This window comes from Cavia porcellus, unplaced genomic scaffold, assembly GCF_034190915.1.
Source record: "Cavia porcellus strain 051 isolate PalLab524CR breed Dunkin Hartley unplaced genomic scaffold, mCavPor4.1 scaffold_23, whole genome shotgun sequence".
In the NCBI taxonomy this organism is placed as follows: Eukaryota; Metazoa; Chordata; class Mammalia; order Rodentia; family Caviidae; genus Cavia; species Cavia porcellus.
Window position 1 is genome coordinate 7373885 of NW_026947506.1, and position 16525 is coordinate 7390409.

At 56.1% G+C, this 16525-nt stretch overlaps 1 protein-coding gene across 7 annotated transcripts in view; it reads right to left on the bottom strand.

The window, feature by feature from the left end:
- The window catches only part of Arhgap22 (Rho GTPase activating protein 22), a 123975-nt gene that overhangs the window by 23754 nt on the left and 83696 nt on the right, over positions 1-16525 (bottom strand). The window contains exon 1 of one of the 7 annotated variants that reach the window (XM_063233752.1): positions 6739-6875. The exons of 5 other annotated variants lie outside the window; for them this stretch is intronic. In XM_063233752.1, coding sequence (XP_063089822.1) covers positions 6739-6790 — 52 coding nt within the window. In that variant the 5' untranslated portion in view covers positions 6791-6875. Of the gene's footprint in view, positions 1-6738; positions 6876-16525 lie in introns of those variants that run through there. One more of the 7 variants, XM_003466134.4, reaches the window with a different exon arrangement.

Consider the following 16525-nt stretch of genomic DNA (forward strand, 5'->3'; position numbering starts at 1 on the left):
TTTTACTTTTTTATCATTGCTGGGACAAAATACCCGATACCCAAAATGCAGGGAGGAAAGGTTTATTTAGCTCACTGTTTGTGGAGGTTTCAGTCAAGGCAGCTGGCCGGGCAGTGGGCCAAAATCTCAGCAGCAGCCAGAGCACAAAGTAACAAAACCAGCCTCTTCTGCCCTAGGTACACAGGCCACCACCCACTTCAGGGAGGATGCAGCACTCACAAAATCTGCTCCTTTGCACAGGATGAGCATGTTTACAAAGTAAGGACCCTGCTCCCTGCTGAGTCTGAGTTAAACTTCTCAAGTTGACACAATGTATCAATCATAACAGGCACCCTGGGCTGATTGAAGGGCCCCTCCCGAATGCTCCTGTATTATGGTGAAGCCTTTAACTGTGCTCCCTTTGTAAGGGTCCCTTCCCTGGATCCAGGAGCTTCTCCATTATGATAAACAACGCCTTTGTTTCAACAAATCTCTTCAAGACCAACCTGCCTGTCACTATGTGACTCAATGCATGTTGCAAATATGTAACGTTTTGTCACTTGCTTTGGACCTCTCACTTCTAGATTCTATGTAAACTAAGCTCTTGCCTTAAATCAGTGCTGTTGCCTTTGAGGAATTATCCGGCAACAGTCCGCTGGTGTAAGGGTTAAAGGCTGCCTTCTCATCTCCTCCGTGCAGTCTTCCTTGTGGTTGGGTATAGCTGGGGAATTTCCCTGCGACAGGCTGAGCTCCCAAGTGGGGCAGAGACCCGGGCTGCTCCCTGCAGGGTGGGGCAGGTGGGGTAGGGGGTGGCCACAGGCCCCCTGAATGAGCTGAGAGTGCAGGCCAGGGGCAAAACTGCAACTGACCTCACAGAGTAGGTAACGAAGGCTTCACTCCTTTCCCACGTTTTCAGAGTTGAGTAGGATTTCAATTATTCCTTTCTTAAGCGTTTGGTAGAATTTTACCAGTGTAGCTACTGAGGCCCGGATGTTTTCGGTGGCAGTGGTGGTGGGGTCAAGCTTGTTGGATTTTTATCATTTTTATTTTTCCTCCTTTGTCGGTTAGTAAACATTAGAAAGGCCACACGGTAAATGTCTTAGGGTTTGAGGGCAGATGCTCTCTATTACAATTCTCTGCTGGGCCAAAAAAAAAGTGCCAAAGCAGTCTCAGACCACTTATCAAAGAAAGGGCCTAGTTTGGTGATGTAAATTTCATTTGCAAACAGGTCGCCAGCCTCGGGACTGCAGTTGGCCGTCCTGTGTTTTATGTCATAGATTTCTGCTCTGATCCTTATTACTTGTTTTCCTCTGCTTGCTTTGGGTTGATCTGGTGTGCTGCTTCGTATTTATCACAGGGTTTAGTGCAACAGTCAGCGCCCCAAAATACCACCTTAGGGACAGCCCCAAAGTTTCGGCATGGCGTGCTTTCATTTTAATTCAGTTCAAAATTATTTTTCATTTCCCTCTGATTTTTTTTGACCTGTAGGTTCCTCACAAATGTGTAGTTTCCAGGTCTGGGGGACTTTTCAGAAACTTTCCTGTTACTGGTTTCTTACTCGAGTCCTCTGTGGGGAGCCAGCGCAGGGCTCCGATCCTTTCTAGGACCTGCTTTTGATCCAGCGCCTGGACTGTCTGTGCAGCTGCCCTGCACACTCAGGGAATCACGCGGAGGCCCCTACGGTCGCTCGGGTCCAGGTGGATCCTCTTGTTCAAACCTGCAGTAACACCCTCATTGATTTTCTGCCTACTTGCTCGAGGCAGAGGGTATTACAATCCCCACTTAAAATGTGGGGTTCGTCTGTGTCTCCTTACATTTCTATCAGTGTTTGCCTCATGTAGTTGGAACTGCTCTTAGGGGCATAAATCCGCAGAATTGTTCTGCCGGCGGGATCCCTGGGTGCTGGGGAACTGGCCTCTTGATCTGGGGTAACATCCTCTGTTGGGAAATCTTTGCTGCAGGGTCCCCCCCCCCACCGCCTTCTGGTTAGTGTCAGTACGGCGTGTCTTCCCAGCCTCTTACTTGTGAGAGAGTTATAGCTTTATAGTGTAAGCGCATTGCTTGTCAGGCGTGAGGCTGGGCTGGCTTTGTGATCCAATCCGATAAGCTTTATCTCTAATGGGATTATTGACAGCCTGGGTTTGTGTCTGTCTTGTGTTTGCCTCTGGTCCTGTCTATGCTGTTCTTCTTTGCCTTCAGTTAAATTCCAGTTAGAATGGAATTTGTGATTCCATTCTACCTTCTTTGCTGGCTTATTAATAAAAGTCAGTCGCTCTTAGCTCAGTGGCATAAGCGCCTGCCTTGCAAGCAGGCAGTCGTGAGTTCGATCCCCAGTACCGATAAAAAGGAAAAAGACAAAAAAAAAAAAAAAAAGTCCATATTCTGCTGGCCTGAACAATTTAGCAACACTTGTTTCAAATTAAAAAAAAGTGCTAGGGATGGAGCTCATTGCAAAGAGCTTGTGTTCAATTCTCAGTAACACACGCGCACAGACGCACATGTGCGCGCACACACACACACACACACACACACACGCACACGCACACAGTAGGGGATACAGCTTAGTGGCACAGTGCCTGCCTAGCAAGTGCAAGCTCCTGAGTTGGATACCTGTTAACAACAACAACAGAAAATGTGCCAGAGGGAGGCAGGCGAGGAATCCAGGAGAAGTGGCCGTGGAAGGCAGAGCCATGTAGTGGACAAGCACGTACCCGTCCCTTTCATCCTTGAAGGGGGAGGAGGCAAGCGGGGAAGAGCTGGGGAAGGTGGGCAGCTTCTAGAAGCAGGAGAGTTGGAGAAAAAGGATTCTCCTGGCAGCCTCTGGGAAGGAACCCAGCCCGTGGCACCCAAGAGCCCGTCAGACTTCACTGCAGAACCACAGTGGACGGTAAGCCCGAGCTCTCGGTGATTTCTGTGGACTGGTGGGAAACGAATCAGGGGGTCTCTACCATCGATCTTCTGAGGTTCACACGTCTTCGCACCTTTCTGTCTAAGCTGACATTGATCCCACAAAGAGTAAAGAGTATTATTCACATCACACAGTGCGGGTTTGATTGCTAAACATTTGACTTGGGGCACAGTGTCTGTGTGTGCGTGTATGCGTATTCATATCTTTCTTGAACATATGAAGTGTAGCCATAATAACTGCTTTAATGACTTTCTCTGCTACTTCTAAAATCCGTGTCGTTTCTGGGCTGACTTCGGCCACCCCTTTGCATCACTGTTTCCTCATTACACACCGTGCTTTCCTGCTGATCTGCATTCCTGGTATTTTTGGTTAGGTGCCAGATGCTGTGGTTTTTGAGTGGCTGGGTGCTGAGTATTCCTGTATTCCTATAAATATTCTTCATCTTTTCTTTTTTCTAAATCTGAGATGCAGTTAGTTTCTTGGAAACAGTTTTGCTCCTGACAGATGTTTCCTATAAGACTCATGAGGGCTGCCAAGTGCTCTGATAGGGCCAAATATCACATAGAAGGGAGGAGCCTTCTCCACGTCCTCTCCGATCGCCTCGAGCCACGCCATCTTCCAGCCTGGCAGCCAGGAGCAAGTACCGTCCCCTGCCCTGTGCTGGGGACAGCTCTGTTCAGTCCTTTCTAGTGGTTCTTTCTCTGGCCACCGTTTCCCTCTGGCATCTCTTTCTTGAGTATCCCGCCCTGCAAACTGGAGAGCTCTGGTCTCCACAGACTCCGTTCCGTGTCTTCAACCTGAGTCCAGTGTGCTTTACCTGGGGTCCCCCTTAGTGCACCCCAGCCGGGCATCCCCACAGTCAAAACTGAGGCACATGTGCCTCTTCTCGTCTGCCCATCTTCTAGGGGCCACTGTCCTCCACTTTCACACGGCCAATATCTCGGAAGCATTTTGTCCTTTTAGCCTTTTCTTTCTCTTCCTCTGGTTACTCTTTGAGGAGGAAACGTAAAGCCAGCTCTGTTTGATCATCCTGAACACCACAGAAGGGCTCAGCAAAACGTTACAGTGACTTCATAAATCCCGAGGGGCCACGACTGACCCCACTTTGCAGATGAGGAGACTGAGGCCCAGAGAAGTTAAACAGCTACAAACCAGCAACGGGAGGAGTTGGGTTGCAAACCCAGGTTCACTGCAGACTCACTGTCTTTTCTCAACAGAAAACCACAGAGAACAGGGGGCGCAGATCACAGAATCAAACCTGGGGTTATCACAGCCCTCGACGGTCTGCGCCCACCTGTTCCCCTCCTCAATAGGAAACTGGGATCCGCATTCTGTTAGAGAAAGCAGGATGGCAAATATTTCTGAAAGAAATTCATCACAAAAGGCAGGCCAGTGGTTGCGGTTTAAGCAGCCTGCGTGGCCACTGTGAAGCCTCCCTGCCCAACAACACATCCTGGACACCAGTGCCCTCTCAAGCGGTACCCAGAGCCCACCTGGGGGTCAAGCTGAGCTCCCCCGTGGAGGCACAGACCCCTGACCTCGTGGGTATCCGAGTCAGGCACCTGCAGGAGGAAGACGATGCAGACAGTTGTTACGATGGGGTGAGGCGATGTGGGCTCAGCTCTGAACCCCTAAGTGTCCACTTTCCTCCTCATCCTCAGTTTGAATGCAGCATGGAGCAGGAGCAGGGTCTCTCCGCCTGGCACTGCCAGGGTTTCGGGCACCGGGGCTGCCCGCTTCATTACAGGATGGTCCGGTCTGCCCCATCCCGACCTCTCCTCCCTCCCCAGCTGTAACAAGCAGCAAGGCGGCCACACGTCACCAAGCACCCCGGGGAGCAAAGCTTCCTCAGGTTTGTCAGTCACGCAACATCTCATGGGCACAGCACGGCCCCGAAGCAGTCCCTGCTCTTCAGTCAAGCCCGCTCCTCTGGGGCAGCATCACCCGGGCACACAGGGCTTCCCTGGCCCCTGCTCTGCGGACTGTGGGGTGCTCGTGGGTGTGGTCCCTACCCCGCCCCTATCGGCCCAGGGCAGCAGGGACTCCAGTGAAACCCAGACCACTCTCTGGGCCCCCTCTCCCGTTATCTCCACGCACAGTGGCGAATTCTTTCAAAATCAGCTCCCTGTCTCACAGTCTAGGCTGAGTCGTGTGTCAGCTGGAGGACCAGCCAGGTCCAGGCTCCCTCCTTTCCTTCTGAAAGCCAGTCTCCCTAAGGCAGCCAGAGTGACACGGTTAAGGCTCAGACCAGCTCCCACGCTCTCACCCTCGGCTGCCCCTAGTGGGCAATTGCTGTTTTCTGGGTACGCCCAGCTCACTTTGGTCTCTGCATCTGCTCCCCCTTGCTGGGCCATAAGATCCTCCCTCTGTGTCACCTTCTTCGGGAGCTTTCCCCGACCACCCTGCTGTAAACCTCACCACACCCCAGACTCCTGTCCAGCCTGTGCTTTGCACAGCACTTCCTGTGGTCCAACACACATGTCACACTTATTTATGCTGTTCACGGTCAACCCTGTCACCTGGCCTCCGTGACAGCGGCACCCAGGCATAGCACCGGCCAACAGAGGGCATCGGACGTCTGAGCGCCCGCCACAGAATCTGGAAGGAAGAGGTGTCATCACCCTGATGCCCAGGAACGCTTTAAAACATGTCCAAGCTGCAAGTGAACAGTGGTCATGGATGATGCTGACCCATGACACAGGTGGGCCAGCCCCGCCCCCACGCCAGCTGCACCCGCTGTGGTTTATGACAGAGACCAGCCCAGGACCTCAGCCCAGCCGTGCCCCACACATTCCTGGTCTCAGAACTTCCCTTTGTGCCAGTTCCTCCTTCCACCGGAGGAAGGAGCTTTGGGGCACAGCAGGTGGCTCTGGGAGGCTGCAGTCACCAGGGGCCCAGGACGAGAACCGGTGGTCAACTTCTGCATGTGAACAATAAGCAGAAATGAGCAGTGACCCGCGGGAACGCCTTCCACAAACCGTGGGTCCAGGAGGCTCGGACAGGGCGCTGCCATTCTGACGGAGCCGTGCAGATGGTCTACCTGACTCAGCCTTACGCTAGCAGCCTTTATGGAAAGCACGTATCTAGATAAAAGACCGTTTAACAGCGGCAGCAGCAACGCCTAAGATTAGACCCGGTGCCCAGGGAGCGGGGAGCTCACCATGGAACCTCGGGGTGCTGGCCTAGAGCCCCGAGCCCGTTTCCTAGAGCGTGGTGGTGACGCGGAAACAGGTGGACCAGAGGTGCAATCTGAGCTACGTGAGAAAACAGAGGAGGAAGCCAGAGGGAGGGTGTGTGCTGCTGTGATCCTGGCGCTCTGGCCCGAGGACCGGAAGTCTGAGACCAGTGTGGACCACTTAGTGACACGGAGACACACACACACACACACACACACACACACACACACACACACAGGCTGGGGATGCAGCTCAGTGCAAAGGCGTGGGTTCAATTCCCAGCATCACCAACAAATCCGAGAACCGTAACATGCATCAGGTGTTACATCACCGCCATCATGTCCATTATGGCCATTGGTGCTGGGTGGCAGGGGTGGGTTATCTCTGGGACCACCATTCTGCCTCCCGTGCCCCCAAAGCACAGAGTGTGTTGGGGAACAGGTACCCTCCTGCTTGTATGTGTGGCCAGCTTCGGGCAGCCAGGCTGCCGGAGTCTGCACAGAATCCGGGGACACCTCCCTGTGGCCCCTGCCCAGGCCCCAGGCTGCAGGCCCCTCCTCCTCTCACAGGGTCCTCTCAGCCACTGGGTGTGAGAGCGGGCTCGTCCGGCACCCCCACACCTCGCCTCACCCCTGCATCCCCGCAGCTCACCCGGGACCCCGGCTGCTCACTTACCCCCGGGCAGGCGCATGAGCCTCCTCAGGTACTTGGCAGGGCAGAAGGGCATGGTGCGTGCGGGTAGAGGGTGGCCTGAGGGACTGGGCTGGGGACAGGGTCTGGTACAGGCCAGTGGCAAGGACTCCACCAGCGCTCTGGCCTGGGCCCTGTGCTGGGCTTTTGTGTGTCCTGGGACTTCTGCATTTCTCTGCCTGCTGAAGGCTGGGAATATCCAGGGTGGGGCATGGAGGACCTGGGGGCTCCCCTGAGGGAGTGGGGGAGAAACCACAGAAATCTCCATGCAGGTGGTTCCCAGCCTCCTGCACTCCAACCGTCCTAAGTGTGGGGTACATTCTTCCCGGTCCCCCAACTCCAGGACGGCTTTCCCTCTTGAGCTGGTGGAGGCTCCTGAACACACATGGCAGCCAGCCAACTGCAAGTGCTAGAGATATGGGGTCAGTGCCAGGGACAGGGTGGGCAACGGCTGCTTCTTTACCCTGTTTTCCTCACCAGTAAAGGAGCTCTGGATGGACCTGACCGCCAGTTCTGGCCAAGGCAGGAGACACAAAGGAGCCACGGGCTGGGCAGGACATCTGTGTGGGGTGCCCAGTGGTGCCTCCTACCCCCTGAGGCTGGAGGTCTGTGTGCCACAGATGGACAGGGCAGCAAGGCCCCGGGAAGGTCATCCTGCGGGAAGTGGGCACCGCGAGGACTTCTTCCCTCGGGATGCTGGGCTGGAACCAGGTCCTCTGCCACGGGATCACTCCAGCCTAGTCTGGTCCCTGTCCTCCCACCTCAGTGCATGGAGTGGCCTGAGGACATTTCCTGAAGGCCACAGACACCAGGCTTTGCCCACAGCATGGGCTATGCTTGTTCAATATCATCCCCAGTTCTGTGCCCACTTTCATCCATCCATCCATCCATCCATCCGTCCATCCATCCATCTGTCCATCTATCCATGCATCCATGTCTTCTAAAGCAAAGCACAGCACAGTGACTTACACGGCTCCACAGGCTCCAGCTCCTAGAATAAACCCAGCTGTGCTGTGACCGGGCCCGGTCCCTCAGACCACCTCTCCTCCACACGCCTGGAGGCTGCCGTGAACCCCTCCTCTGCCTCCTTTCCCTCTGCTCCCCTTCCTGTCTGGAGCCTCTGCGCCTCCCAGTATCACACAGAGGAACCCCGAGGGGGGATGGGGGCTCCCTGAAGTCGCCTCTCTGGGGCTCCTTTGTCCCTAAGGAATTTTCCTGGCCGGCCGGAGGCAGCGATTGGTTTGTGCCTCTGCTGAGGAAAGCAGCTCTGTCCCTAGGCTCCCTGGCATCCCCGAGGGCTCTGGGGTGGAGCAGCGGAGCTCGGTCTCTGTCAGCTAAAATAGCAGCCTGCCGTGCCGCCTCTCACCACAGCCTGTGAGCCCGTTCACTGCACACGGTGGCTCTACCTGGGGGACAGTGTGGCCACCAGGTCACGGCCGAGAACGCAAAGGCAAAGGTGAAGCTCACGGTCACCTGGCTCACGGTCCCAGCTGGCCCCCGCCAGCCAGGCTGGGACATGGCTTGCTAACTGGTCCCCTAAGGTGCCACCTGCCCACACCCACTCCGGGGACTGCACCCAGGGTCTTTACAGCAAGCAGCATCTTCAGGCCTTTTTGTTTTTTTCCAAATTTTGAGACAGGGTCTCATACTGTGCTCTTCCTGCCTCAGCCTCTCAGCCTGCTGGGATCACAGAAGCAAGGCCTGGTTCCACACCCACCGCTGAGGACTGAGAATCTGCACCCCGAGAATCTCCATGCTGGGTAGGCAGTCTCTAGGACAGCGCTGGCGAATGAAGCTTCCTGGGCTCCCCACCCTGCTGGACCCGGGCTGGGCAGCGTAGCTCGTATACAGTGAGTGAAACACAGCAGAGTGACAGACAGGATGTCACTTCTGAGGGGCAGAGACGCTGCTGGCCCCCAGCCAGCCAGTGCCCTAGAAACTGTCCCTTTCCTGTGGTCACATGGCATGAGGGGCACCAGCCCTTAGCCGGCCTGGAGATGAGATCAGGGCTGCAGCCATCACCTGGGCGAGCTGCGGGTGACAGCTAGTCCTGACCCACAGAGGCCGAGGCGGTGAACGCCGGTGCTGAGTCCTTGGTTTGGGGGTGAACTGTCCTGCTCGGGTGCAGAAGGGGTCCCGAGTGCTGTCTGCTTTGTGTATGGAGCAGGACCCTGCCTGGCTGCCCTGGGAGGGTCCGGCACTGTGACCCTCACCTGTCACTAACAATGACACCAAGTCACAGCTGCAGCCCCTACGGAGCACCAGGTCCGTCACGCCGAGGCTTTGTATCTCCTGCTCACCTCTGTGGCGGTCACAGGGCCCCCAGGAGGTGTCAGCTCAGTGCTGCCGGAGGGCAGCCGTATGCTGACCAGGGTTCCCTGTGAGGCTTGAGGCAGGTTCCTGGGAGAAGCCAGGTTTCCTGACTCTGCCTCAGCTAGGGATTGCAGACCAGCGCTGTGCTCCACACGCTGGAACCACGTCACAGAGAGACACGGAAGGCCGAGGCAGGGCGAAGCAGGTGCTGCGAGCCCAACAGAGTAGGACAGCCAAGTGACACCAGGCCAGGCTGTCCTGTGGCCTCCGCTCGCACCACTGAAGAAATCTGACCTGGTGGGAAGGACGGAACACGCTTGGGAAGTGGATCTGAGGTGCAGAACAGGCGCACAGCAAAGGCACCCCTGGTCTTGCGTCCGTCCCTGGCCCCGGCCAGTTCTCAACACAGCAGTTTCTGCCACTTGGCAACGAACCATCTGGCGTCACAGCAAACGCACCCTCCCTGCCGCTGGCCACTCCACTCACGCCTGGCTGCACCCCAGGCAGCTATGTCCGTGGCTGTCCTGGAAATGACACTGACCCTCCGGGCGGGGGAGGCAGAGCGCACACATCAGCGGGGCGCCCCGGGGCGGCTGGCTGTAGAAATACAGGTCCCTGAGGGACCAGTCCTCCCTCGGGCTCCGCTTCCATCTGCTCTGGGGGACCGCAGTCTGTGCACCCCAAGGAAAGCAGATGTGACCTAAAGGCTAGCCACCACCCTGCCCCCACCCCCCAGTCTCCCGAAGCTTCTCACAGGGAAGATCAGTGCCCCCATAAATCCAGAGTCCCTGTGCTCTGTGCCCAGAAGGAAGCCAGGATCCCAGGCAAAGGGACAAAGATGGCCCAGCAGGGCGAGGACTAGCAGAGTCGCAGGGCACTGGCCACCTGCCTGGGTGACGTCACTGGCGGGGCCACACCAGCGAGGTGCAGTGTCTATGTGTGTGGAGACCTTGCCGGCTGCCCCCTCGGCCTTGGACTGTGCGGATAAGGTCTCCTCTATCTCTAGGCACACAGAGAGAGCCCTGAGCAGAGGTCACCGGCCTAGACTGACCTCTCCTGGCCAGGGACGCTCACATGGAGGAAGCATGGCTCTGCGTGACCATGCAGCTTGAGCAGAAACGAGCAGACACAAGCAGTCACTGGTAGCCCCTTCCCCTACCCCCGTCCTTGGGGCAGCCTCACATCTGCTTGGGGCACACAGGGTTCCAGTGTGACACTCTTATTGGGCCAAAAAGGGTGGTGGCCACAGAGGGTACAATGCACGCGCTGGAACTCAGCAAGGGCACAAAGTGGAGGGGTGGTGGCAGGACCCAGATGGCCCACTGGGACACACGTGTAAGCCAGAGGCGTTAAAGGAGATTTAGAAAGAAATGCGCCAGGGGGCCCTGGAGGGACACCTGGGTGAGTCCCCAGGTCTAAGAAGGTCCCCGCCAAGGTGTGGGACACTGGGGGTCATCTCATGAGCGTGCAGTGAGCAAGCCGAGCCAGGAGGGCAGAGGGGGATGGAGGGGATGGAGGGGAGCCCCCCCTCACCCGCTCACCCACAGCCCTGGTCCCTGATGCGGCCCCACAGCTGCCCTAGGCTCCCACGCTGCCTAGAAGTCAGCCACGAGTGGGCTCCTCTGCTTCTTGCAACTGGAGTAGCCGCACGGGGGCCCCGCGGACACCTACACAGGCCCAGCTTGGCCACCACAGCAGGGAGTGGCCCTCTGGGGGTGAGGACTTCACTGTACCCCGGAGAAACTGCAGCCCGGGGCAACTGGAAAGCCATGAAACCACCTGGCGAAATCCACACTTCCTGGCTAGGAATTGTGAGTTACTACAGGATACGGGGCCCTTGCTACACAGAGGCTCCCTGCCGGGAGAGGCGAGGCTGTCCCGGGGTGTCCACCACGGCCCCTGATGCTCACCAGCGCAGGTAGACAGGAGAAAGAATGCTGAAATATAACAGCAGGAAAGGAGCATTGCTATGATTACTTTTCAGGTTACCTGTTCATCTATGCAGAAACCCTGCACCAAGGGACTAAGAAACCCCTAGAAGCAGTAAGAATCCACTTAGCGGATCACTTAGCAGATATGAGACAAGCACACAGAATCGCAACCCAGTGCTAAACCAGAAGACACAGAATCGCATGCCATGGAAACAGGAACACAAAATTCAACAGAGATGCCAGTTCCATCAGATGCGGCAGCATGCATCTGTAATCCCAGCACTCGGGAGGCTGAGGCAGGAGGATCACTGCAAGTTCAAGACCAGCCTGCACTACACAGTGAGCTCAAGGCCGGCCTGAACTGCATGGCAAGCCCCTGTCTCGAAAAGACCAAAATAAATAAATAATAAACTGGGAACAACTTAACCATCCGTCAAGTTAATAAATAATAGTATAGCCAGGGATTTAGCTCAGTGGCATAAGCACCTGCCAGGCAAGTGCAAGGTCCTGAGTTTGATCTCTGGTGCAAAAAATAAATAAGTAAATAATAGTACTTATGGTTAATATTTTGTTATAACTTAATAGTTGTTTGTTATAACTTAATAGTTGTCCCTGGGGGTCTTGAGGGGTTGCTTTCAGGGAGACAGGAGATTAGGGTGAGCAGAGCTGGCTGGGGAGGTGGGTGTGGCCTGGTAATTATGGATCCTGTATGTATGGACTTCTGTTGAGAACTCCAGCAGGTTTTCAATAGCATGGCCTAGACCTGGCCCCAGCCTGCCTCGGGGTCCCAGGGCCGCCTCTCCGGACCGTGTGGAGACATTCGGGGTGGGGGGACTCCTCCAGATTTGGACGGAGAGATTCCAGTAACATCAGGATACCAAAGGGTCAAGTCCCTGACACAGAACGGCACGGGATTCGCATTCAAGCCACACACATGTCTCACAGGCTTGAAACCATCTCCAGGTTACTTACTATGCCTGATACAATGAAGGGCCCTGTAAACAGCGGCTGGACTGTCCTGGATAGGGAATCACAAGAAGAAAAATGTCCACACGTGTTCTAGACAGGTGCAGTTTTTCCTGGGAGTCTCTTCAAGCCGCTCTGGGGTGAACCTATTAGTGGGGAGCCGCGGATACCAAGGGCTGACTGTGCCTGATACATCAGTTTCACATCCGCACCCTGAACTGGGGAGGTATGAGACTGTGATGCAGCAGGGCACAGGACACAGGCACGAGGCGTGAAGGGCGTGGGCAGGTGGGCACGTGGCCAGAGGCCGGAGCTGGCAGTGGCCCTGCGCTGGGAGAGCTTTCATTTAGAAAAACACCCCCAATGTTCCCCCAGGTTTTCAATCCCAGTTCCCCTTTCTCCAGCATCCTCCCAGCGAAGAAGTTTCGATTCTTAACTGATACTGCCAGGAAACCCTCTTCGCCAGCCCTGGGCCTGCAGGGCTTCAGGGAAGGTGACCCTTCCCCCAGGGACAGCTGCAGAAGTGACCGGGGTGCTGGGCAGACTGGGGATTGCCCCGGCTGGGCGAACTCCCCTCCCCCAGGCGTCTCTGTCCCCGTGGGACTCCCAACCTGTCCTCCAGCGGCTCCTGCCTCAGGGACACTGCGTGGTCATCCAGACCTAAGCCTCTCCCTCCCCTCCTGCCCCAGGCCAGTTCAGACTGGTTCTTCAAGACCGCAGTCCAGATACCTGCTCTCCTGGGCTCCCTCCCAGCCCCTCCTGGGCTTCTGGCTCCCTGTCTCCTCCCTCGAGGGTTTATTGCAGTCCTAAGTGCTTCACCAGGCCATGTGCTGGGCACACACAGCCTCAGAGAGGCTTTCAAGACCCTGGCTACTGCCTGCTGCCCCTGTGAGCACCACAGCCCAGTGCTGGGACAGCATCACCACGATGCCCAGCACCACCTCAATGCCCAGTACCACCTCGAGAGGACACATTGCAGGGGATGGGGGCACAGTTCAGCAGCACAGTGCCTGCCTGGCAAGCGCAAGGTCCTGAGTTCCATTCCTGGTACCAAGAAAAAAAAAATCCAAAACAAAAGACATAGTGAATGTTTCAATCAAAAACCAATTTATTACAATAAAAGATACATCGCCAAGAGAGTGTTCAAAGCAAGGGGACGGTTCCAAAGGGAATCAACAGCAATGTATCTTTTACTGTAATTTAATTTGGGGCATAAACACTCACTGCATTTTATGATTGGCCCTCAGGGGTCAATAGCAATTTCTGTCAAATAAAAACACGACGCTGTGATCTCAGCTGCCTTACTCCCGGGATGGGGCTCCACACGACTTGTAGATTTTCCCCAAAGTCAGGACTTGATGCAGCCACAACCGTGCAACAAATGGGCTAGGAAAGTGGGTGTCCAGGGAAAGGGACCAGGACGATGGGGTCGGGGCGTGGGAAGCCAGGGTGAGCATTCTGGAGAGAATTCATAGCTAGGCCTCTTCACCGCAATAATGCTTTAAAAGGTAAACACTGTGTTTTGATCCCACCTGGTATCACCACGTTACTGTGAGCTCAGGAACGGGACAGCTGGAGGCCCAGGAGGAGAAGGGCTTGGAGCCGCCATCTGCATCCTCCTGGGTCCCCTTCTGGGCTCCTGGGGCCAGAGGGGACCTGCACTTCTCCTGGACCCCCGTGTGCTTTGCTCTGGGTGAACAGGAGGCGACTTGAGGGCCCACGAGGGCTGCTGTGACCACAGATAACCCGAGCCTGCCCACCTGCGTCACTACTGGGACGCTGTTCCCAAAGAACCCCACGGGTCCCAGCCTATGTGCCCCAAATTCAGAGCCCTAGACCAAGGTGCATGCACGAAGCGATGCCAGGCACTGAGCGGGACAGAGAGCCTCCCGTGGGTGCTGGGCCAGCCTGGCCAGTGCTTGGGGCCCAGGGACTCTGTCCAGCCCTGGAAGAAGGGGCCGCAGGATGCAAATTCTCGGTCCCCTGGCTGGGGGTGGCCCTGGGCTTCCACTGCCCCTCCAGGGGTCTGAGCGGGCAGGAGGTGGATGCAGCCTTTCAGGAGACCCTGTCTGAGGACTCACGGACCCTGATGGAGCAGGTGGAGGCCAAGAAACCGCCGCCTAAGCTAAAGCAACCAGTGGGGTGGGAGCAGCTGCAGAGGACGGGACACTGGAGGCTCCTCTCTGCCTCGGGGTCCTTTACTATGGAGGTGGCCTGAGCCCAGAGGTGGCCTCTGCCCGCTCCCTTGTCTGTGTCACAGGACTTCCTGGAGCTCAGGTGGCTCCTGGACCCACAGGAAGACCTTGTTGTGGAGACGGAATTCAAGGGTAAAGGGTTTGGGGCTCCTGCGGGCCAGGGCGGCCCCTCCCTGGGCCCCGGGTGGAGGGTGGGCGAGAGGCTGCGGGGAAGGGGTGCAGGCTGGACCCTCAGCTCTGCCAGCTCTCCAGCTGGGCACGCAGCAGAGGACATTTGCTGAGCCTCAGAAACTCTACCAGATGCCTAACATGACAGTGAAGGGTCCCCACACAGCTGTCACTGGCACTCGGTCCCTTTCAAATCGGTTCTGCTAAGATCAGCCAGATGTGGGGGCCTCCCCACCCCAAGGTGTGGGCAGCACTGGGCTAACACAGTCCCCTCACCTCCTTGTTCACCCAAGTTGTTCAGGTTATTAAAAACAAACAAACACACCCCAACAAGCCAGGTGCAGAAAAACAGCCCTGTAACCCTCAGCTACTGGAGAGGCTGAGGCAGGAGGATTGCAATTTTGATACTATTTGTGCAACTTGGTAACAATGTGTCTCAGAACTTTATAAAGAAGAACAATAAGGAAAAAAAAGTTAGGAATATCATTCCTGGTAGAGCCCTTGCCTAGCACACATGAGGTCCTGAGTTCAATCCACAACACCACAAACAAATAAACAAACAAACAGACACAAAGTGTTCTTACCAGCTGTGTCCCCTAAGTAAGCATAAGCGTAGTATTTCCACTGATACCCAGTACCACTCCTTAGCACAACTCAAGGAAGCAACCACTCACACTGTAGTCTAAATGAATATGGCTGTCTGGAGGGGTCATTTATACTACAGTTTAGCTGAATGAGGGTCCCTGCAGTCACAGGGCCCGAGGGCCTTAAAGACAGCCCTGGAGGAGTCTTACTCTGTCGTTGTCTATACAAGGAAGCTGCCCCGGGCCTCCCAGCAAGATGGCCAGAGCTGAGACTGTGTCTGTGTCCCAGGTCCAGCGCTGACCCTAGGGCCTCTGGGGATTCCAGGGCCCCAATGTGGGGCTCTGTGCTGACCTCGGGGAAATTCCCTGTAAACTGAGGCAGGATAGAAGAAAGAAAGGAGGCAAGTAAATCCCAATTAAAACATGCTGTGAAGAAGCCAGCAATGCGGTCAGCATTCTTTGGTGACATTTAGGCTCCTTCCAGACCAGGTCCCACACCCCCCAACTCCTCAGGAAAACTGCAAGTGGATAAATTGGCCTCCCTGAGAGAGGAAAAGACAGGAACCCGATCCTCAGATAAAGGGGAGGATGAGAGAATCCTAAGAATGTTTAAATTACCTAATTAAAAAACAAACCCAACCGCCCGTACCTGTAGAATGGGCTGGCACCCTGCTCAGGGGCGGTGCCTTCTCCGGGCCTTCCCACCCCTTGGAGAGAAGTCAAAGGTACCTGTTCCAGGACTCAGTGACCTAATGCCCCAGCCCCTCATTTCTCAGAGCACCCACAAACCTAGCTTGTCAACGGTTTCTGCACCTCTTACTGACGCGTCCCGAAATTCCTTTTCTGCCTTGGGGGTCAGCGAATCTGCAAACTTACTCTGCCAAACGGAGGGTCAGTGTCCATACGTCAGCTTTGGGGACCTCTCAGATCCAGCCCGGGACAGAATGACCTATTCCCAAGATGCTCTGCCAGTGTCGTTGGGAGAGCCGCCAGTCTCCAGAGACTGTCCCTCTGCAGTGCGGACATGATGGGTCACCTCGAGTACTCAGCCTCGCCTATCCAGAGTCGGGGTGGAGAGGGGGCCAAGGGAAGTCGCGTCAGTGACCCTGCGGGAAGCTCAGGCGGCTGACTTGTGTGCACAGGTCCCTAATAACGGGGTCACAGCTCCTGGACACAGTGGCCAGTGGATCAGGTGATGAAGGATGGGCAGTGCTGACCTCAGCTCCAGCAGGAGGAGACCCAGGGGACTCCAGGACTCGGACACTTGAGCCTGGGGAGCAAAGAGCGACCCCAAGAACAGCAGTCACCAGCGGGAGCCGGCAGAGTGTGCAGCCTCTCCAGCCAGGCCTGGCTGTGACACTGCTGGCCAAGCTAGGTGTGAAAGACCATCTTTTCCCAAGTGCCTGCCCACCCTGGGCTGTCACTGAATGGGAAGTGAGGGGCAGGTGACCAGCAGGACCAGCAGGCCAGGGGCAGAATCCAGGACAGGAGCAGCTACCAGCCCCCGGGGCCACATTGGGCCGGCACGGGGACCACAGTGCGTGTGGGAGCCAAGCGGGGCCAGCGCTGCGGAGCGAGCCCGGGGATGCCCTGTGACACAGGCGGCACACAGGGA